This window comes from Stegastes partitus, unplaced genomic scaffold (genome assembly GCF_000690725.1).
Source record: "Stegastes partitus isolate 25-593 unplaced genomic scaffold, Stegastes_partitus-1.0.2 Scaffold507, whole genome shotgun sequence".
Lineage (NCBI taxonomy): Eukaryota > Metazoa > Chordata > Actinopteri > Pomacentridae > Stegastes > Stegastes partitus.
In genome coordinates this window covers 297,438-321,886 of record NW_007578238.1, presented here as the reverse complement: position 1 = coordinate 321,886, position 24,449 = coordinate 297,438, and the positions used below count along the sequence as shown (strand labels likewise).

Genomic DNA, 24,449 nt, shown 5'->3' with positions numbered 1-24,449 from the left:
GGCTGTCCTAACAGTGGTGAAAACCTGTGAGGAAAGTTTTATGGCCTCTGCAATCCCAGCTAATGAAACCCTTGAGAATTTTAATACCTCCTAATTTCAGCTGTGAAATGTAGCCAAAGTGGAGATGATAACAGCATTGTAGAGAGATGACATGTGGAACAATCTCACAAGGCTCCTGTGTGTCCATCTGCAATTATGAATGGCGGAGCTTCAAAATAACTTACATTGAATTATTGTAGATTCCTTGTATGACGACCTCAATTAGAAACTGGGCACACTTTTACATACCAGTCATAATAACATCACAAAGCCCTACCTCGCTTGATGAATAATTACAACAGTAACAACCTACGCAATAGACCTAAATAGAAAGTTAATTGAACAACTGTTTATTCTATTCAGGATTTCTCAATGGAAAACACAATGAGAGACACTTCAGATTTTTCACATGCCTTCCCTGTGTGGCTCTCCTGGGTGACATTCCAGCCAATAACAGAATGAAAGCATTTTGAATGTCCTCAGGCTAAGAGGCTGCAGGCCAGTGCTGGGTTGTACCATCCCTCTCATCTAACAGGCCCTGACCTCAACCTTTACTGCAGCCACCATCCTGGGCAGCAGGGCTGATTAGCGGAGGGCAGGTGCCGAGCGCCAGGCTCCCGAGGAGAGGTTAAGGAGGAGAGTCAGCACCTCCCTGTGTGCCGCTGACCGGCATGCTGCCACCACGTCATCCATCCTGTAGTCTAATCGAGTTATCATATCAACAAATCTCCCATCAGGGGCCCCACAGATGACACTTCTAGAAAGGAAGCTGGAGGGGGCCGACAAATTTCTAGCAGCAGGACTCTGGGGAGAGGAGCCGGCCTGCCAGGCGGCAATGAAAGGTACCTGCAGCCTCCGGTCAAGCTCCCCTCTGGGGACAACACTCACGCTGGGCGCCATGCTGAGGCAGTTATTCGATTAGGCTGCGTGCTATGTGGGCAACCCCATTCTGCAGCCCTGTGGCTGAGTGAACCACCCACTGGGAAAACTGTTCGAGTTACCATGGGGAGAGAAAGAAAACTGTCTGGGATGAAAAGCATCAAATCAGTTAGAGAACCTATAATGTGAAAGCTATGGCTAGTGTGGCTAAAGACGTAGCATGGCGGCAAAATATTGCCTTCTTCTTTTTCTTATTGACTGAAAAAGCTCAAGTGAAATCTTACACACATAGTGAAATGAGTGCATCACATCAGACAAAGAGAAAGAGTCAGACTAAAATACTTTAAAACAGGGCCATAGGAAAAAAATATGTGCTGCAGGTTTTTGGGTTTTTAATTGTGGTTTTCTGTGAAGTCCCCTCCTCTACATCCCACACCCACACACAATATTACACTTTCACTTTGCACAGAAAAACACTCAGCAGGGGTCAGTGGGAGAACGGGGTAGCTGTGCTGGCCCGAGAGTTGACCTGCCACTCCATTGCTACCTGCTGCTAAGGCACAAAGGAGCCCCTTGGCGAGCCACGTCATGAAGAAAAGCCAGGCAAAGAATGAGTCAACTCGAACTGCACAGAGAAGAAGACCCTCGTCTATCCTCCATGACCACTCTGTCATCCATGAATACTATTTACGCCACAGGAAGTCTTTTCTCTAATAGACCCCCCCGGTTCCCTCTTCTTCGCCTCGCGCTCTCACCACATTCACAGGAACCCTTCTTGTCTTCTGTGTTCTGCCTCATCCTTTTCTCTCTCTCTTTCCCCCTTTTTTTACAGGCTAAACCAAGAGAGATGCTCCCCAAGCATTGCAAATTGATTATGGCGCTGAACATTTATTACATGACAGCTGGGGGTCTGCATGGTAGAGATGTGAGAGAGAGGGAGCGTGCTGGGGAGAGGAATGCGGGCTCATCCTCGGGGTCATCATTATGATCGCACACTCCGTCAGTGTCACGGGGGAGACTGCTGCACACGCCTCACCGAGGAGCGGTTAGAAAACTAGGACAAACTATGAAGATAACTGACTGATGTCTCATTAGGTGCACAGATTTCATGTCATTGCACATGAGTGAAAAAACTTCCAAATTCACTGATGTTTTCAACTTTCAGCTCAGAGCTTAAACGGCTTTCTGGGAGCGAAGAAAACTCCTGAACATACAGTGTGGCATCCCTAAAAAGCTATTAGCGCCTTAGGTTTAGACGTGCAAACTGAATAAACGATGATATGTTTAGTTCCTGAGAATTTCACATTTAGATGTTCAAAGCTTTATTTTCACATGAGTATTTTGTGATCTGTATCGGGCACATTATGAGACCTTTCGCAGGTAATCGCTCACCAATGAATAAAGTGAGGAGGTTAAACGCAGTAACTGCAACACCTGTGCAACATATTGAAACCAAAATGCAACAGCCTTATGATGAATAATCAAAAACACAATGCTACTTTTTTGGTTAAAAAAAATTACTCAAAGGGGCTTTGATAAACTCTGTGATTAGTTTTTGACTTCTTTATAGTGTTGACTTAAAATGTAATATATATATTTTTTTTTTATTCCAGTGTGTGGAAGAAATAGACAAAACAAACATCAAAAAAACATGTCCAACACCACGTTTCTTTTCAAAACCACGTATTCTAAAATGAGCTGTCTCCTCTTGTTGTCTCTCCAGTGAATAGTTTGACTACCGCAGATGTAATAATGTCATCATGGGCTGTTTCACCTTTTACTTTTTATGACACCTCTGAGAGTCTCTGTAGAAAATCTGGAGACAGCGTGGGTGGAGAACAGAAGCATTCTCTAGTGCTTTTATTCACTTGGCAGTCTGAAGCCGTTGCGCAGAAACAGAAATTAGTCAGTGTCACTGCAATGTAATGCCACATTAAGGAGATTATCTGCAAGATTCTGTACAGACAATATACAAGTTTTCACAACCTTATATCATTATTAAGGTGATAGTGCAAAAATGATAAGTATTTGTATAAAATACTCCTGATATCATTGCTTTAACTTGGCTACATTCAGCTGCTCATGCATTTTAGTACCATTATACCTGTGGTAACATGTCGCCTTTAAACACTACATATGCGTGAGCTGTGCAAATCGATCGTACATAAAGTACTGTTAAAATGTTTTAGGCACATGAATGTTTTAATTCTTATCCATCACCCGCTACCACCATGAAGGTATCTGATCAGTCCCAAACTCTTTCTGCAACAGCATCACACCAATCACCTCCCTTGCAGCACAAACTCTTGGCTTTCTGGAATTACAAGGAAATTTATGAGGAAAAATGAGCACAGAGTGGAACAATAACACAAGCAAACAAACAAATAAAAAACTGATACAACATAAACTCTCAATGCAGTGCAGTGACTGAGATGCACTGACTTCTTAACCCTCTGAACTCCAAGCAGTTTCTGGACATTTCTTTTCTCCTGTCACTTTTATCCTCACTGTGAATTCATTTTTTTACTGCACTATAAAGTCCTGCACCTCCTAGGAAACAGCACAACCAAGGCGAGAAGTGGAGCAAACTGAAAAATGACATATGTGCAGTCTAAAAGTTAAAATATTCAAGTTACAAATACCATAAATGATTTTTAAAAAATTGTTGTGATGACGACAAAATGGAGGTTTCAGTTCTTAGATTATTTATTGTAATTAAGTTTGAAAAAGCTGAAATCAACACGTACCCAAAGATGTTATTGATACTGTAAAACAAACAAAAAAGGTTCTACATCCATATATTAGAGGTATTCTATCACCTATATTTTTTAAAATTTTAAATTAAATTTGTTTCTGTATTTGTCTCCTCTCTGCTCTGTTTTTCTTTCTTTCTTTATTTATTTTACAGAATCTGGTTAATATAAACTATTTATTTTGGTGAAATTCTAAATAAGATGTGCAGAACAAGAATATTTCAATGAAATTTCACAATTTTAAGATTTTAGGTTTTCACAGATGAGTGATTCGAGTACAGGTGAAAATCTGATGCGTCTGTATGTTTCTTTGATAAATGGTGCATTTATGTTTTTTCTTTAAAGATGTCTTTCAGACCTGTCTAAAGGTTTCGAGGTTCAGAGAGTTTAAGAGGCATGTTTCAATACTTTTGCTGACTCATCTGTCAGTCGGCGTAGTTTTTCACACTTTACTTTCCTCTTCAAAAAAACGCCTTCTCATTGCTCGTGCTCAAACACTGTCATGTTGTTGTTGCCACCGGTCAGCAGGTGTCACCGAGTGTTACCATGGAAACATTGCTGTTAGTACAGAGATGGCCTGGTAGCACTTTTTTTTAGCCTTGAAATAAATCAGCCTTTATTTTTGTCAAGCTGAAAAATCAAGGAGAAACGTAAAGACTGCCTGTATCTATACGACATATGTACACGCTGTCACATGTGTACACACTGCATGTGTCCCACCCACAGACACATTAGCATACAAAAGCCCTTGAACGCACACACACAACCCAGTCTGTACAAACACACACACTGTTGCCATCTCCCATTGCTCTCCCACTGATTTCTGATTTACACCGGTTTGGACTGTATGCGTTTCCTTTCTTGAACAGGAAAAGTCATCGCTGAACCGCTTACCTTCTGTAAGTTGGTCCGGGCACCAAAATGTTTAAATGTTTTACATGTAATGCATTGAAAAGCACATAAACAAAACCTCCTTGCCCTGTTACCACCCATTTGTCCCCATGGTCACAACAGCAGAGAGTGAAAGGGATAGATTTTTGGGGCGACCTCTATTGTAGCTGGCTTTAATCCTGGCTGCGGCACCTTCCAGTGCACAAAGGGACAGCGAGCGGCAGGATGCCAGTCCTCAGTCCTCCCCAACGCTGCACACAAAGCTACTGCCACAGGGTTATGATTAGAACGTCAGTGTGGCCCGCAGAGCCCTTGCTGGGAAGGATGCAAGCTTAGACCCACGCCAAGCCAGGGCTCCGACAGCACTTTGAAGAATAGAGAGCGGCTGAAAGAGAGGGCCACAATGAATACCTAAAAACCCCCATTCAGGCAGACCTTGAGAAGCACAGGTTGCCTCTGTGGTCGGTCCTCCTCTGTTCTCTCGCTCTCTTCTGTTTCCTTCTTCACCTTGGGCTGAGAATTTGCTGAGGTCTGCAGCTTCCTCAGAGAGGTCTTAGAAATGGAAAGAAGGGCGACAAGACGGGGGGGCAGACTTTTACAGAATAGCTTCGTCAAAACTGGCGTGACCCAGACCTGGCCCAAGATGCTCTCGCTGCTCCACTAATAGCCCGCATCAGCAAAAAGACAAAAGGAACTCCGCGATTATTAGATTTAAGGGCTGGCTGCAGTGAATGGGGAAGTCCAAATGAAGTCATTGTACGATGATGGAGGAGTCGGGGGTTAGCTGAGGTTCATCCACAGACCAATACCCAGATCTGGAATAATTAACCAGAGACAGCTATTAATCTTAACCAATGACAGTGGCTGAAACAATGAGGACTGGCCAATCATTGAGCCCACGTCCACCCTCACAGCTGTGGGACCATCCATGACACTGAGGCGGAGGGATCAGAGGGGTTTAACCACAACATACAGTACAGTGATGGATGAACTGCTGTCCTACGAAGGCAGACATTGAAAGACAAAGCTCACAAAGCCAGTGGGACAGACCTCAGTGGAAGGTTTCGCTGACAGTGCAGTTTCCTTGTTTTTGTAAAACATGACAATGACAATATCTAATGATTTTAACAGACACGAGTGGGAAAGTAACCACCAAAGTAACCAGGGTTCCGCTCTAAGAATGTATTGTGGGTTTTCTATTCCGCCCGGCAGCATTATTAGATGTCTGTTTTCTCCATAATCCAGATTACTGCAGTTTGGATCAGAGTTAACTGGTAAAAGAAACATTAGAGTGGAGAAAAATACAATTCTGTCAGTATGGTAAAACAGTACACCAAAACCACTGTAACAGCGATTACACTCACTCTACCTCGAAGAGAATCTGGTCTCGGAAGATTCCAAAAGAATAACTTTGAATGCAAAAAAACACACAAGTTCTAATCACACTGACATGAACACAGAGATTCAAAAAGAGAAGAGAGACAAAAGAGCAGCAGCAGCAGCACACAGGTGTCAAAACCAAGTGGTGCAGCATGAAAGCTGCAGGATGTCTGCACACGTAGCAACTCTGCACTTTCTGTGCTGATTTTATCATTTACACGAAAACATATGTCAGAATGTGCTGCTCTCTAATGATTATGCAAACAGCAAGTCATGACAAATACAAAGACAAGACACGTAACCACAGAGACAGAAAAACAAACCGAGATTTTTTCAGTATTCTTACTTTCTGTTTGGAGTGTATGATGGCTCACTTTGGTCTTCATTTCAGAAATATTGGAAATATCTACTAATTTTATGCTGATATATTTTCAATTAAAACACCTAAACTCATTTGACAGGTCCTTTATTAGTCTAATCTGACACTTACCACGTATTGTTATTTCCTTGTCTCCATATTTTACACAAACACATTTGGGCAGTTTCAAAGGTTTTGAGCGAAAAGTGGTCAAACTTAAGGTATGAGTAAATATGAACAAAGTGCATCAACATCTGATGCTCTTTTATTGTTTTATCTGTTAAACGAGAGACAAGCGAGAGGGGCAGAGGGAGGACAAGGAGGGGAAACGGAGTATCTTGAGAGACAGGAGCCTATGGGAGGCAGTTGTGTGGAGGTGGTACAGTATGTGGCAGACCCCTGGCACACACGCCAGCTCCACTTTCCACGCTGCTCACTCTCCTGATGCAGGGCTCCCCCAGTGCCCCTGCCCTCCTCCCAGCACTGCTTTGTGTGCCCGCATAATCTCCCAGCAAAGGAGGCGACGCAGGTGGTCCCATCCCAGTGAAAGCTCGCCTCCCCCTCCATCCTCCATCACGCTTTTTCTTCTCCCTCGCTGCCTGTTCTTGTCTCTCCACCCTGGCTGCCTGCATCCTCTCCCTCTTCAGCCCCTGGCGTGGCGACACAAAGAGACACCTCCCTGGCAGAGATAAACCTATTTTAAAGATGCCGAGGGGGGGAACCTGACGCTCCCCGCCTCCTCTTCCCTTCATCCCTCTCCTGCTCTTGCTCCCAGGGAGAGCTGAGCTGCACGAGGCTTCGAGCACCATTAGTGCCTCAGCGGTGTGTGTATTTTTGTGTTTATGTCTGTTTGTCTTTTTTTGTGTGTGTGTTGGGAAGGTTCAAAGGGTTCTGCCTCTATAGTTCACCAGTCAACATGATCCATGGGGAACTTTGAAAGCAGGGAGGCGACAGCAAGGGACAGTTTCAGGGTTTAAGTGGAGGTTACAGAGGCTAGTACAGATGTCGGCCCTCGCCCTGAAGGATGGCCCCAGGCGGGTCGTCGAAGAATTTTTGATCCCAAAGATCCCAAAAGGGAGCAAATTTCCTAAAAGTAAATAAATTCATGAACATGCAAACCTCATCCACGGAAAAATATTGTGTCTCTGTGTTCAAAGCACTAACAGTGTAATAAATCATCCAAAACCTTATGTGCAAATTCCCTGCAAGGACTTTTAGAACAGTAGTTTCAAGGTATAAAGTGACTTGAATTATCACCTCATGATTTTAAGCCTTGGCCAAGCAGTCAGATTGCAGTTTACATCCATCGATCTCTCTCTGTCCCTGAGTTATGGCCGGGAAAGTGTTTTTGCAGAACATTAAGATGTCACAGTGAAGCTGCCCTTTGACCTTTCAGATATAAAATATCATCATTTCATTAACTTTACTTTATTCTATTAGATGTTGAAGTGAAGTTCTGTCATAATTAGAGGTTGAATTCTTGAGTTATGGCCAAAAACATGTTCTGTGAGGTCACGGGAACTTTAATTTTTTATCAGTAAAATAGAAACAGTAGTTTGGGCCAAATTTGAAGAAATTCCTACAAAATATCGCATTCATATGAATGGGACAGAAAACCTGAAAAACATAACGTCCTGGCCATGGCCGACACAGAGGTATAAAAATCAGATCACAGCAGCAAAATGTGTGTAATAAAAGAAAAGCCGACATCATATGTAAACCACATTCCTTCTTGTATCTTCAGCCTCACATAGTTTCACCAAACTCATATACAGCAGAAATGGAAACAACCCCCCATCGCTGCATGAGAAGTAATTACCAAGGCTCCTTCAAGGATATAAGGACAAAGTCCATTTCACTAAGTGGCAAAACATGGCTTCTCTTTTGCCCTGACATCATTGTTATCACACCCACCTCCCCCCTTCAAACAAATCAGACATGGAAAATTGTCTGGTATTCCCCCCTGGGCGCTCCCAATCACGGCATCAAAGGCATGACGCAAGGCCAGGACAAAATGGAAGCCATTATAGCTAATTAGCTGCTGCCCTTTAAAGCGGAGGGACCTGCTCGCTGCCGGAGCTCTGAGTGTGTGTCAGAGCAAACGCCACTGACAGCTCCCACGCTACAGAGGGAGGGAGGGAGGGAGGGAAGAGGAGGTAGAAGGGAAAAAAAGGAGGATGAGGCACACTGTGAATGAACTGGAAAGCATGCGTTCAATTTCTTTTTAAAAATGTTTTATAGGAAGGAAGTGCGCAGGAGAAAGAAAAAAAAAAAGACGAGGGGGGGAGGAGGGGTTGCCGGGTCAGTGGATGAGATGGAGCAGGAAAAATTGGGGTGGGGTTTGGGGGCGGCATTGAGCTACACGTGATGAAAGGAGCTCCTTCTTTCCCTGCCAGGATCCACATGGGCATTCTTCAAGCTCACCCAAGCAGAACTCGACTACACACACACACACCTACACACACACACACACCTACACACACACACACACACACAAAACCATAAAATTCACATATGCTCTGCCGCATCCTCTCCACCCCACCTCGACTTTATCACACACCTGAAGGTCTGCCTGCTGCCCGATTACCCAGCCTGCCCTCCCCTCTGCGCGTCTGTCATCACGCTCCTATGGTTACAACAACCCTAAACCACACGCATCATGCACTCGCACACACACACACACACACACACACACACAGATGGGAGTAGATAAGGAGAGGACACACATGGTTACACACACAAACATACTGAAAGTCAAACACACGCACACGCAGTTAGTTAAACACCCTATAACCCCCCCGCCCCGGGCCGCCAGCTCGTCTCAGCCTGCACATGCAGGTATTAGACTGTAATCACTCCTCCATTCAGCTTCTTCATGCATTTCAGAAAAATTACAAACACAACCAAGTGATTCATCGGACTGTTTGAGATGGGAATCTGCATTAGGCGGTGATTTTGCCATATCTCAAGTGTCCATACTGTCTGTCAGAAATATTCTCCGTGTGCCCACCGTCCTCTAATTCTGCAGCACACGCAACAGCAGCCTCCGCTCGCACATCGTACTGCTCGGTCACAGAATTACTCTTCCGTGCCGATGATTAAGATAAAGTTTCATTTAATCGCATCTTTTGCCTCCGCTTCGACTCCACACCACTGGCCTCGATTGTTTATTCATCTCCTCCCGAGCACAGCCTTAAGCTCTCCAGAAACACCACAGAACAGAAGTCAAGGCCTCGTCCACCCACATGTCCAATCTGTCCTTCCCAAATAAGCGCCAACGGATGATTTCCTGCACGCTGGAATCTGTAACCTCTCATTCTGAGCCCCCAAGGCCAGTGGGAGGACTTTGAGAGGAGGTTAGAGGTCCGGCATCTTTTCACACATCTCTGCAGACATAAAGAGCAAACAAACCTCGGGGTCTTTATCACTGAAATCTAAACCCCCTCGGCCGATTTTGTGTCTGTGGGCTCGAGGCCGGGAGATGCAACGATGACCACCTGTTCTCTGTTTCTCCTCGTAGTCGCTTTTGTCATGGGCTTTACATTCTTTCAAACCATTATAGGCCCAGGGCGAAACTTAAGCTTTTGCCAATTTCTCCCTCACTGCCCCTTATATGAGAACCTATACGGCCTCCTTTCAGAGGCTTCTTATGTGTCTGTCTTCGTTTGAGGGAAATTAAAAACACAGTGAAAAGGGGTTATCTTGTAGCTTTCTATAGGTCTTACAGTTTCAGCGCAAGTATCACAAGAGTCGCTGCTGCTGAATGATATTGGAGAGTTGTTTTTTTCCTTTTTTAAACAAAAGCACTGATTTACAGGGGACTCTCCTTTGTGTCAGCCCATTGAAATAAACTGAGTCATGGAAGCATTTATTGAAGAACTTCGAGGGGTTTAACAGGAGACAGTGAAAAGGGCTCCTCATACATATAGATTCCATCAACCGGCTATAAAAACTGAGGGGAGAGGAGTCTCATTTATGAGGAAACATGGTTACATTTTACTGCTCGGTGGCATTGAGGCAGAGGAGGCAGAAAGGACGCCTCTTTTGTTTGCTGCACGGCTGCGGCAGACAATGATCGAGGCGTGTGGAGCGCAGGAATGTCCTTACTGTAGACAATCTCGGAAGTCGGGCTCGAGTGTGCGTCTGTCTGTCGCTTTGTCCCTGTGTCAGTGTGTGTCCATTTTCATGACAGATAGGACTGTGGGAAAAGTGCCCTTACAAACACTGTCTATTGTTTACCCTCCATTTATTTGCAGGGCGGTTCATTCCGCTGATAAGTGATGGAGAGAACCGTAGATGAAACAAATTCAATCCACTGCTTCATTGTGGCTCGCTTACATGAATCACTTCTGATTAGCCTCAAGTTAGCATGGCCGAGGCCGTCAATGAAAGTGCACAATCACACCGAGGCCTCGCAAAAATCAGGAATCTCCGTCCCATTGAACACCAGTCACTTCTCTGCCGCGCTACAGAGGCGTTCACAGACCACTGTCAGGCCTCACTGTCACTGTCGTCACAGAGTCAGCCATAATGGGCTCTGACTATTATTAATACAGGGCCCGAAGCACTCCCAGCTACATCCAAGGGCTCTCCATAAAATATGTTAATCAAATCGGGCCCCTGGGGGCCCCTCAAAGGGAGCTTTAACACAAATTGAATATCACTGATGGCTTCGTAGGAGGGGTCGGTCTCAAAGGGGGGGAGGCCCTAACCCTGTTAGTCACACGGGTCGGGGCTCAATGATGCTGCATATTTCCAGTCACTGTCAATTACCCTGATATCGTCTGTGGAGGGTCGCATGCAGCCGGCGCTTCAGGAGGAAAGAGAGAGCGTTGAGCAACCGGTGGCTGGATCTGTGCAGCACGTGGGAAACTCCGAGTAGGTGTGTGTGGGAGAGACGGGGAGAAATTTTGTGGTCTTCAGAACAAATTGTCAGCCCAAGATGCCACATGCTAATCACACTAATGTCTGCTGGCTGAGTTAAGAAGGAAGTGGACATGCCAGGGTTGGATTAGTACATCATCAAATTATCTAATTGTGCAATCTATGACAGCTCGACTGCTCAGTGTTCTCCGAGACAGAGTAATAATGAAGGCTGTAAAGGTTTCAGCTTGGGTCGATAGACAATATGTCTTTTCTAAGAAAGACGGCAGCAGACCATAAGGGACCAATTAAGCACAGGACAAACTAAAGCGAGAGCGGTTAAACATCTCTTTCTGGTTGCATTGAAGCAGCTGTGAGACTCAAACCCCGGATCAGCTGCTAAATATAGCACCGTAGAAAATGCTAGAAAGGAAAACTAATTTTTTCAGAAGCGTCTTCATAATGCTCTATTCATACTCACACGTTTATTGTGGCTGAATATGCAATTTTCATTCGTAAATACAAAGTTGAAAGAAGTGGATATTGCAGAGTTTGTAAAATTATAGCATTGAAATATTTCACTGTCACAATTGTTTTCAGGTTTATATCAAAGCAAAGCCAATTATTTTATTTCAGTGCCTTTAGGAGCGCTGATTCCTGTCTGTCTTTTTCAGGTTTTAGACTGTAAATGCTGCCAAATATCCACAAGACAACACCTGACCCTACTGGAACCTTTAATTTAGAGGTTGCAACACCTGCAGAAAGTACATTTAATAGTAGGAAGAATGAAAAAATCTTCTGTCCTAATAAAAGACAGGACAAGTTTTATAAGCAGGGCTGCACTAAACATTTATAGAAACTCCAACAACATAATCAGTGTCCATCTTCATGCTAAAGCAGTCAAACTACTATTTATCCATATGTTGGTAAAGATACGAGTGTCTGGAGCACACTGACCCCGGAGTCTAAAAAGAAGTTGTTTTCTCTACTTTTTTTCCTGCCCTGGAAACTTCTTTCCGCCATTTAACTAGCAAACTAAAAAAGGAAACTAAACCGCCTCCATCCACAGCTAATGGGGGCAAATGTGTCAAACCCAAAACATAAGATGTTTGGTGGAGTTTTACTTTAACTATTCAGCAGCTTAACTTTACAAGAGCAGGGTATTGATATTGCAAAACTCTGCAAAGCTGAGGACAGTGATCGTTAATGTCTAATGTCACTGTATTAAAAATGATTTATTTCTTCAATATCTGCATGTGGCGACTTGAAAATGGTAAAAGATAGAGATATCTAGTCGTACTGGAAATAATCTATGCTTCATGTGTGATTAAGGTGTAGCCAACAAGGTGGTAAGCACTATGTAACTACAGTTAAACATATCAAGAATTACCAGACACGCTACATCCTGTATTGAACCGAACTTTGGCAGTGGATGTAAAGTTACACAGACAAGCTCTGCCGCAGTGTATAGCTGCCTTGTTGTCTTCCTCAGTCAGTCATCTTTTTCATTCACCGACTTATCTTCAGAGCCGCTACACTGCAGCTTCACTTACAGCTGCTGCAACTGAGGAAAAACAAAGAACCCAACGCTTCCCACAGTTGACCACGCAACACAATACCGTCAGAAACATGCCACTTATTCTTCTGAGGTCTTAGTGCCTCGTCCCACACTAGGCGGCTACATAACAGCTTCCGGGATAATCACATCGGACAAATTTCCCAGGAAAAGCAGGGTTTGCAGGTCCAGACGGCATGACAAACCTGCCAGGACCCCAACTTAGCGCACGCAAACACGACCGCGCACCCGGGCGTTTGTCTCATTCATGATGCAAACCGAAGCTAAGATAACAGGGTGTTGTGGGAGTGTTGCAGAACACGCTCCACAAAGGTGAAGTTACCCTGACAGATGAGGTGGGAGGCATGGAGCGCACACACGCACAGGAAAAACACCTTCAGTCTGGTATAAACCCACACTCGGGCTTTTGTCAACGTATTTGGAAGGCAGATAAACAAGCAAAGACACTCAAACACACTCACCATCATACCCTCGCACTCTCTAAATGACATGGACAAACTCTTTTATTGTGCAGACCCTCACACACACACAGCTCGCTTTGTGTCTACAGCGTCTCGCGGTCGTATCTCTGTGGCCAGCTCCTCTGCCGTTCCCGCCACTGGCTCCAAAAAGGGAAAGAGGATTAACTGCTGGTCCACGTCACAGTTTAGGCTGCTTTTGCATGGACAGAGTGGAGGGAGGTGGGATAATGCCATTTCATGTGTCTGAATACTGACATGATGCAACATATTTCAATGGTGAAAAAGTGCAGGGGGGGCGGGGGGACGGCAAGCAGAAAACCAAACTATAGCCAACACAGGAAAACAAAGGAGAAGTCGAGACCAGGCGGATGTTTGAGTGGAACTGAGGAGCCAGTCAATAAAAAGTTGGTGCATTTTCAGTCCAATCAGTTTTCTGTCCCTCTTTCCTGTTTGTCACCACAGCTGCTCATATGGATGTACACTGTACGCAAAACAACACAACAAAATTTCACGAGCACAAATGTTAAACAACTGTCGGACAGCCCACACACACTGTTAACTCATATCCAAAAGGTGGCAAAGTGTGAAAAATGGGGAACGCCATCGCCATTATTCACAGTTTGTCTTCTTATTTAAAAAAAAAATAAAAAATCTGAATAAACTGTTAATGTGCTTTCCTATATTATCAGATATTACTGATTATACATATATGCAGTATATATGTATATATTTATATTACTCCTTGACACACCTGGAATTAAGAATGCAAACCTTTTGAAAAAGTATATTTTAAAATTATCCCAAATTTCCACTATGGGGATCAATAAAGAATTATCTTATTTTAAGAATAAAGAATGATCTTATCTTATACACAATAATTTTGGATTTAAAAAGTCTGTATTTTTATTGCTTACACTTGTGGATGTATGTGTGGACGACTCTACTAGGTGAAAAAAAAAGAAGAAAAATGCTGTGTTTTTATTAGAAAGAACACAGCAACATCCATCCATCCATTATCACCGCTTAATCCTCACTAGGGTCGCGGGGGGCTGGAGTCTATCCCAGCTAACTCAGGGCGAAGGCAATTTAGAATTGTGGGAGGAAGACGGAGAACCCAGAGAGAACCCACGCTGCACGGGGAGAACATAGAAACTCCACGCAGAGAGATCCCGGGTGTCCTCACTGGGATGCGAACCGGCGACCTTCTTGCTGCGAGGCAACAGTGCTAACCACCGATCCACCTTGCAGCCCAACACAACAACAATGATTGAGAATTATGACAATTTCAGGTACAGAAATCCATCTTCACATTTAAACTTTGTGGTGGAGATTTTTGAAATGATCTGATCATATGTTTATGTTATTCTGTGTTTATGATGACATGCATTAGAACAAATCTAAATTTAAACCATGTGCGTCTGAACTGTGCCAGCACATCTCGTGTACGCATGTATGCATACAGGTATGTGTTTCTCACATTAAATCATTACTTTTTGACATTTAGTTTTATATTAAATTACCATTGCTATGTTGAGATATTAATTCAACAAGTTTCAGAAACAATGTTACATAGAGTGAGTGCTGACTTCATATAACATCCACACGGAGGTGGAAGCTGAAAGTAGCAGAATATGACGATGAAAGTGATGACAACGATGTCAAACAAGTATGTATGGAAACACAGCAGGCTAAAAAGCCCACAAAGCAGCACACACCCAAAAGTCAAACACATCAGAGCGCGTTTCTCTGCAGGATTCTTCATTAGTGGAGGAGTTTCCTCTTTCTGAACACATTACCGTCATTTCCCAAGCTGAAGTGTGAGCCATTAAATCAAAGAACACAAACACAACTGTTTGCACAGTCGAGACTTAATCCATCAGTTTGTGTGCCGACACCTCCCCCCCGTATCTCCTGCGTGTGTGGCCCCGACGTTAACGTTACATCATTAACACCGTCATCATGACTTTACGGCAACAACATTCGGTGTGTTGATTTACTGACATCAAACTCTCTGACTCCATCCCAGCTCCATCGGAGGGAAAAAGGAGCTGGACATCCGGAGCTGTTTGATGTATTCAAGGGTCAAAAAATCTGGTTTCTCTTTTCCCCTTCATCTCAGAGGGGCCCAAGCCTCCGTGGAGGAGCTGTTAAAAGCAGGAAAATAAAACCAGCCACGCGAGGGCAGAGCTCGTAGATCATGCCGCCAAACAGCATGCAAGTCGAGTGTGTGAGGGGTGTGCTCCGCTCTCCTGCTGCACTTCACAAGTCTCCCTGGGCCACGTTAATTGATCTCAGCCTCGCTTGCATGTGAGAGGAGACGCAAAACCCTAACACAATAACATTGATGTAGCGCGCAAGCAGCGGTTGTGCAACGCAAGCAAGCTCACACATATCTGAATACAGACAGTAGGCGTGCTCCACGTGAGCCGGTACCTGCTGTAACCTCACACACACTGCTGCAGCACAAAATATGGCACAAGTAAATCATTTCAAGATCCTGCCATATGAAAACACACATATGGGAATTTAACTAGAGTCAGGCTGCATAGTGTTATGCACTGCATGCACAAGGAAGAAATCATCGTGGTATAGAGTGACACTGTCAACTTGACCTCTGACTTTCTCGTGGAGGCAGGAAAGCCGAGCATCCTTCCACGCTGGTCACTGCAGCGAAAACCTTCAAATATGTTTATTCATTTTTCTCTTATTCCTGGAGGGAAACAGTCCTCAAATCATCCCATTTCTCAAGCTATATAAACCATTTAAAAGCTTGTTGGGTAACCTAAAACAACACTGTCTACAGAGAAAAAAACACTAACATTTGTGAGATACTTAACCAGAATCATTATGAGGCCATCTGACCTGCTACAGCTACAGACTACCTAACTTTTTGCTACTGGGGAAAAACATGTAATCGATATGTTTATTCACTTATTTAATATAGGTTACTCAGAGCTGCTTTTAAAGGAACATGCAGTGAATGTAAAAATATATTTGAAGGACTGCAAAGAGCCAAAATAGTGTGAAATAACACGTTGAAAGGACATCCGTAAAACAGCACACAAGGCTCCGCTAACGTTAGAAAATCTGAGCTCAGACTAAACAACTCCCAAGAAAAGCAACGTGCAGTTTATGTACTTAGATTTTACACATTTCTGATCATGTTATTGTTTATTATAATAATTTCTTTTTCATTAGAATTTCCTGTTTTCTTTTTTTTCTGGGAACAAATCTGAGGGGCGTGACCTCCTAGGTTGGGAAACTTGGATGTGAAGGATGAAAGGGAGGCTCAGAAGTGCTTCATGAAGAACTTCTTTGTGCGGTATCAAAACCAACCAAACTGTCACCGTTGGCAGTTGTTTGGATGCTAGTGTGGTGGGAACTTGTTTGCCTGGTCTATTTGTTTGTTGTGATGGTCTCTGAGGGGGAGAAACCCTCCCACTCAATTGGCCTTGGGTTCCAGAGTAGCTGGAGGACAGGTCACACAAAGGCGCAGTGTGATGGGGTCATCACTGTCACCACCCAGAGTTAGAGGATGTGCCAACTCTGTAAATGACAGCTGCGTATGGTTGCCATGTCCTGCTCTCCTCAAGTCAACATGCCCTGAAACCATCCACCAAAAAAAAAACAAAAAAAACGATCAACAACATGTTTACGAACCAAAACCGGGAGGGTAGGCTATGGGGATGGAGGAAAAAAAAAAAGAGAGAGAGACTACTTCTAAAGGCTGGAGACGACAAAAGAAACAATCATTCAGCATCACAGGACCACCTTTGCTGGAGTTCTTGTTTTTGAGTGCGTGTGAGAGGCTGGGCTGGTGAGAAACATCGTGGATTTACATAGCAGTCTGCGACTTCAAACAAGGTGGCTGACATTTGAATGGACTGGTGGTGGGAGCCTCTGGTGGGGTTTTTGTTGCCATGCAGGGTGAGCCAAGGAAAGTGGGCACACACACTACTGAGATTTGTGTGTAGACAGCTTGTCCTGTTTACTGGGTCCACAGGTTACCATAGGAGCCCAGCACAAACTGAGGGTGTAAGACACAAAGAGAGAGTATGACAGAGAACAATGGAGAGCCTGGGAAATGGAAGCATGAAGGGGGTTTACTGTGTGGAGTATGTCCCGCGTCACTAGGTACGCTGCTAAGAGAGGACACAACAACACCAATGAGTAATGCGCTAATAGTAGGGGAGGGAAGATCAAGTCCATGAGATCTGGATGCCCTTTTGTAGCAACTACAAGTTATTTCAAGCTCTAGCTCTGTCTGAGACGAGGGCGGCCTTTATAGATGAGTGACAAATGTGAGCTGTGTAGTACATGCTGCTAATTAGCCATATGGGAAAGTAGACGTTTCTATTTTAGCAAGTCCTTCCTTATGTTCACGATCGTTATGAAAGATGAATCAAACTATGAAATTAAGTTTTACACAATCCAACTACTTTATAATGTCTTGCTTCTGTCATCTTACACCGGCACCGCTACATATGAATGCACATAAAGATTAAATGTGCCGGGTTGTGACGGGGCTGCATGGTGGCTCGGTGGTTAGCACCGTCACCTTGCAGCTAGAAAGTCCACAGGATCTTTCTGTGTGGAGTTTGCATGTTGTCCCCGTGCAGCGTGGGTTCTCTCCAGGTTCTCCAGCTTCCTCCCACAGTCCAAAATCATGCTGAGGCTAATTGGTGATTCTAAATTGTCCGTAGGTGTGAATGTGAGGTGCTTGGTTGTCTGTCTCGCTGGGATAGGCTCCAGCCTCCTGCGACCCTAGTGAGGATTAAGTGGTGTATAGATGATGGATGGATGGATGGATGGACAGTTTGCTGCGTCTTTTATGTGTTACACTACTTTCTCAATCTCACTGTCTCCTGTATGCCATCATGAATTAACAACAGAATGTGACTCTGCATCCCAGATCTCCATCTACCGCTTATTCTGCTTCCACAAAATTACTTTTTCATTGACTTCATCTTTAAATCCTGTGACACACTGGATTGTCTCAGTACTCCGATCGTTCCAAGGAAACAATCAGAGAAGCAAAAAATCAAACTTTTTGGTTGATCTGCTCACAATTGATATCTGAAATCGGGCCATAACCGGTGATGAGGGATCAGATGTACACGCACTGCTTCATTTTTTCGGACTTTTTCTTAACTTCAGCTTTAACTTCTGTAAAAACTGGATTATTTCAGAGCTCCAATCCTTCCAGTGAAACAATCAGAGAAGCAGAAATCACTTTTTGGTCAGTCTGCTCAGAAGTCATATCTGAACTGGGGCCATAAGCGGTGATGAGGGATCAGTTGTACACACACTGCTCCATTTTAAGCCAGAAATATTGGGAACCACTACACTGCATAAGCTGTTATACTCCTGAGCCAGTACACATGATCCTGTGCATTTGTTGCACTTGGCAGATAAAATGACTGACCTTCACTCAGTAATTAGTTGATCTCAGCATGTCACGCTGATACAGAACAATGATTAAAAAAGATCCTAAAATACGCCTGGACAGCTGTAGTTAAACTTTTGACTATGTCCAACCATAACAGTGTCAACCTCAGGAGGAATAAATGTTAGTTCAGCACACAGGGAACCGAAGGGAAAACCCTCTGCTCCTGACAAGGAACACCTGTCTGAGTGAGTGTCTGCTCTGGAATGAGTGTAAGCCTCTGGGACGCAGGGAGGAGCGCGTGTGAGCGAGTGTGCGCATGTGTGTCTGTCTAAATCTGCGCAAATACCCAGTCGGGGTCATATAAATGCATCTTAAGTAAACTTAAATAACAAATCTAACTTTCCATTGCAAAGCACGGTTGGGTCAGGATGCAGACTGCACACACACACTGATCCACTTCCGCCCACACAAATCCAACACTTCTCTTTCTCTCTCTCTCTCTCTCTCTCTCTCTCCCCTCCCACAGCTTTCCCTTTCCCTGCTCTGCCGGCTGGCTGACGAGCCGTGCTGCCTGGCTCGGTGGCGGTTGCCCTGTCTATCAGTCTATTTTCAGGCTCAGGGCCCAGCGCCGAGGCAGGCAGTCAGTCAGTCAGGCGGTGTGGTGGAGGGCAGAGGGGTTGATGCGTGTGTCAGAGAGGCGCTCTCCCACATTCCCCTGGCGGCTGGCAGCAAGCCGGGCCTGCGGAGGGGGGTTCGCCTCTTTCTCACGACCTCTCAGGTTCCTGCGCTCATCTGGGAGCTATTCATTTCCTGCCAGAAAACAGCCTTCCCCTGCAACTGCAGGAGGGGAGAGGAGGAGGAGGAGTAGGAGGGGAGGGTGTGCAAGGGGATGGAGGGGGGAGTGGAGGGAGAGGAGTTTGGCTTCAAAATGAGTCCAGGGCTTGGTACAGCAAGCCCTGGGCTTAAATCATAAAGCTCTTGCTTGTCTGGGCTGCAATCAAAGACAGTCCCAGTGATGGGCCAGGAGAGCGAGGGAGAGAGAGACAGAGGAGCTGTGAGAGAGAGAGGCAGAGTGGACCATATGGTAGCACTTAGGGAGCCAAGGAGGAAGCAGAGGGGCTTTTTTTCCCCCTCGCTTCGCTCCCTGCATGCACGCGGAGTGTGGGAAAAGTTAATGGACACGCATGGCAGCTAACCCCCCGGTCGTGTTGTGACATGTGTGCGGTCACTCCGGCAGCTCGGCCACTGCACTGGGTAATTGGAGAGGCTTGTAAAGCTGTTCTCCAGAGGGGAAGAGACCACTGAAGATGTTGGCGGGTGGGGGAGGAAAGGGGAGGCGGTGAGGCAGGGTGGGAGGGCTCAGCAGCTGGGTGTTGTCCGGGTCACACCACGTGCCTCCCAGACGTCCCGTGTCCAGCTGTGGCCCCGGGGCTCGGGGCAGGAAGCTCGACATCGGTGCGAGCGCAGCTGGAATGCTGTGGGAACGTTCTGTGTGCGCGGCGAAGCTGCGGCTCACAGGAGGCCGACTGTTACCGTGTGTGGCAGGCCTTTCCTTGAACCGCCCCCCCTCTTCCTCGGTTTAACTCCCCACTACCTCACCCGTTGTGCCCTTTGGCCAGGCATGTCCTCACCCAGCAACCTCCATAAACACACACACACCACCAGCAAACGTATGCACGCACAGGCACGAGCGCACACATGGCTTAAATCAAACAGGGATGCATGGCCCCCTGTAAAAAGGTGTGATGGAAATTCAAAATGATGGCACTTATCCACACTTTGTGCCTCTTAGCGCACTGATAATTGCAAACACCTGCACCCCCTCCTCCCCCCCACACACACCCCCTTCAAAGGAGGGCCACACTCGGATAGCTGGAGGGGGCATACACACCTGGGCAGAGCAGAGCGCTACCACATGGCTCTGTGGCGATGTGTTTAACATGTCCTTCTGCTGTCAGCCCCACTGGCATCAAGGAACTCCCTCAGCTCTGATTAAAGACGCAGCCCGAGGCTCCTCTCTGTTCCATACTGTCAGGAGATTAATGCCACTGCTGATGTGAAAGCTGGCTGAACAGCGGAAATCCTCGTGATGATGATTTTTTTTATTTTTCTTTTAGGGGCTCGATCACTTTAAATTGTTCATTGGCTGTTAGTTTTATAGGTGATCTCCTTCTCAAAAACATTTGAGCGCTTTCTTTTGCAATGACAAGTGGCTATTTAGCTTTATATTACATTAAAGTACATCAAAACATCCAAAGAAAAGATTTATTTCAAACAACACAAGATTGGATCAATCCCTGCAGTGACTTGTTCTTTCAAGTTAAGCCAACACAAAAAGCTCCGGTGTCTAGACTTACTCACAAATAATCAGCCAATTTTCCTGTTTCCTTAACTATCTGTGAAACTCCACAGAGGCTGCACACAGTTTCATTAAGTGACAACCAGCCAGCAGCCATTCAGGCTCCACTCCATTGATCTGCAAAATACCAATCAGATTGCAATGTACTTCTCCGCTGCTAGATGGCGTAAGTGACCTCTGTAAAGCTCCAAAGTTTCCACATGAAGAGGCCAAACAGCTGGACTACCAGAGAGAAGCACTGCTAACAGATAACCCTGCTCCTGTGTGTGATTAATTACAGCACCGCTGTGTCCTGCTTTATTCACTCATAAAGATAACAGAATTACAAGCAGCCAACAGATTACTGAAAGTCTAGTCCAGTGTAACTTAAAGTTTTGCTCCAACACTTGAGCAGAATATACATCTCATGCTTCCTAATAAAAAGCACGCTGGTGTTTTGCACAGATTGAACATCACTGGTCAGAGGACAGGCATTCTCACCCAGCACTGTTTTCTTTCAACAACTTGTCATTATGGAGCTCTTGGCTAAATGAGTGTGGGTTACAACATTTCACATCAACCCAAAAAGCAGGTTTAAAACACTTTCTGATTGTATGTGTAAACAGCACACTCACTGGAAAGTATTTGTCACATGAAACCCTACAGATGCTTCAATTCTAAAACACAGAAATGAAGTTTCTGTAGTCGTCCCATACCTTGGTTTGGCTTTTACACACATAAACTATAGGTCGCTGACTCGCATCAAAATAACCTACAAAAACATGCAGGTAACATTTCCAGTCACTGCATGAACAAGAAGATCAGGTTTAGTTTTCCCAACAAACAACGCAGGAACCGGTGCATGTTTTTAATATCTTTACAAATTTATTTGTCTTCCAAAACGAAGAACAGCATAAGAGCATTGAACATATCTTTGGCATCACACAGTAAAAAAAGACAACTCAAATATATAAAAAAAACGCAGTGAACGGACTTCCACAATACAAATCCCATTTCAATATGAACTTTACTCCCTTGTTAGCTGTACAAATATAGTGCATACTCTTTCCATTTTACAAGAAAAAAAAAACTGCTTCAAAACAACTTTCTAACATTGAACAAAGAGAGAACTAGTTAAGTGTCATTTTAAAGTCTCTGTGGTCCTTCTCCACTCCTTGTTTTTCCCCCTTTTCACCACGGTCGCCACACTGAATCCGTGTTGCCTGACGGGGCTCCGGGGGAAACAGCGGCCGGAACAGGCACCGGCGTGCTGACGTTGTTGGCGTACACGGGAATAACGGGGCCGTTTGGCGCAAACGCCGCATTGGGTATGAGGAAAGCAAACTGTCCGTCTGTGGCAGGCACGATTTGGAAACCGCCGTACACTTTGGTGGCGTCTGAAGGTAAACTGGCCGGTGAGGAGCCTCCTTTACAGGACACCGGGTTCATGGGCAGGACCTGCGGGGACGAGTTGGGGATCTGCACCATGGACTGACCGAAGGAGGGGTGCGTTGGCCCGGCGGTGGAAGGGAGCTGATGTTGGTGCTGATGCTGGCTGGGATAGTTCATGGCGTTGATCTGGGTCATGCAGTTGGCCAAGTGGCCGAGGAGCCGCGTTCTGACTTCGGTGTTGACACCCTCGCAGGTGGAAAGGAACCGAGTGACTTCATTCATGCATTCGCTGAATCCGGCGCGATATTTTCCCAAGACGGTGGGGTCGGTGTTCAGGGCAGCTGCAGAGAAAACGCAAAGGTATATTTAAGTCAGGTGCACGTCTCAGCAGGTTATATCTGTTAAATGTGTAAACGGTAAGACAGGGGCTTGATGGAAGGCTCGCAAGACCAGAGCAGAGTTGGATATAAAACGCACAGTTTGGAGACACATGTGTCCGGGAAACGCGACTTACCGGTCATTTGAGCCCTCTGGAGGTTCCGGAGATGCTTCACCGTCATCTCCAGGATGTCCGCCTTCTCCAGCTTGGAGTGTCTGGAGCTCTGAGCGGACGGAAAACACGCATGGTTAGGATCACGCCTCACTTTATGACCGTTTAACACGCGTACTATTGAAATCTTCTTTTACGCAGGATGACGACCGAATACTTACATCTTTTTTGAGAGCATCCAGGATGAGAGTTTTCAGCTGCCCCAAGCTCTCGTTGATTCTGGCTCTTCTCCTCTTTTCCATAATTGGTTTCGATGACTATAGGTGAAAACAAAACGACAAACTGTTAAAATTCGCTCTTGTTTCGTGCGTAAAAGCTAAAAAAAAGAAGAAAAAAAATCGTCGCTTTGGATAAGGAGCTTGCGCAAATTGTGTCCGAAATGTTGAAGGTGTATTGTTTTTAGATGACAGTGAGCTGTGCGTGTTTTTTAATATAAGATCAGTACCAACCTTTCTGTGCTCGGAGGCTGTCTTGGGTTTATCGGGAGTTGTGTTCATGCTTGCCGGGGTTGCAGCAACCGGAGAGGAGGAGGTTTTTTCCATCATATCGGCAGGCATCTTTTCTTATTAGAAATATCCCACAAAACCACAGCAAATTACGGTCCACGGATGTAGGAAAAGGGAGGGAGATGAATATATCAGCTTGTGATATTCAAAAGTCCCTTCTCCCTCAAAAACACACACACACAAAATCCTGAGATAGGTATCAAGTTTTAAATCCGTTCGAGCGATGCGCGGCGGCGACCAGCAGCGGATGCAGTCTCTCTGTTGGGCTCTCCGCGTGTGGCTTGTATTTATATCTCGCACTGCACGCGAACGGCTCGTGTGAAACTTCCCAAACTTTCTTTCCCACAGTAACTTTCCACCAATCAGGGCGAGGGACACGCGGCCCGAGGGAGGACGGCTCGTGGTCGGCGCCCTCCCATTGGTTGTTTGGCCGCTGGAGCTGGCGGCCAATGGCGCGCGGCCCGGGTTCAGGGCACAGCCGGGGAAACTGCCTTCAGTCTTCAATCATCGTAGCGTTTACATATTAACAGTGGAGCCGCTGACTGGGCACCGCCACCAGGAGCGGGCACAGGGACTCCTTATCTAGCAGCAAGGAGATAACAGCAGAAAGAACAATAAAATAATAATAAAATACTGTGTACGATCGGTGCGTAAAAATCCTACTAATCCACATCTGCACCACACGCATACAATATCAACAAACTTCCCATATTCCCACGGGGTGTCATTGCTTTCTCGCTATTGTGGGTGCTCCACGTTTATTGGCAAAAGAAGGTAAAGCTGTGAAACAATTTTCTACAGTTTGCCGGGAAGTGCTTGGCAGTCTGAGTTTCAGTCATGTGCCATGGAGGCGAAGGAGGGAGCGCTTCTGTTTTGTTTTCAAGCAAACTTAGGTAGTTATGACATCTGTGAAAGACGCAACTGGGATGAAAACTCATGACAACTACCACCCTCTCACATACACAAAGTACATCAAAATCATTTTATCCTCAGCTCATCTGGCTGAACCCTGAGAAACTGAAAAAAAACCCTTTAAACGCGCACACTCCGTTTCCACGTTACCGTCGTCCCCAA

General features: G+C 45.3%; 1 protein-coding gene across 1 annotated transcript; it reads right to left on the bottom strand.

The window, feature by feature from the left end:
• Positions 1 to 21,781: 21,781 nt before the first annotated feature.
• Positions 21,782 to 23,633, bottom strand: her6 (hairy-related 6). The gene is made up of 4 exons (XM_008287562.1): positions 23,319 to 23,633; positions 23,031 to 23,126; positions 22,834 to 22,921; positions 21,782 to 22,660 (listed from the first exon to the last, which is right to left on the bottom strand). Exons 1-4 carry the CDS (start codon positions 23,424 to 23,426, stop codon positions 22,119 to 22,121), a joined length of 834 nt encoding a protein of 277 aa, XP_008285784.1. The 5' UTR covers positions 23,427 to 23,633; the 3' UTR covers positions 21,782 to 22,118.
• Positions 23,634 to 24,449: the final 816 nt, after the last annotated feature.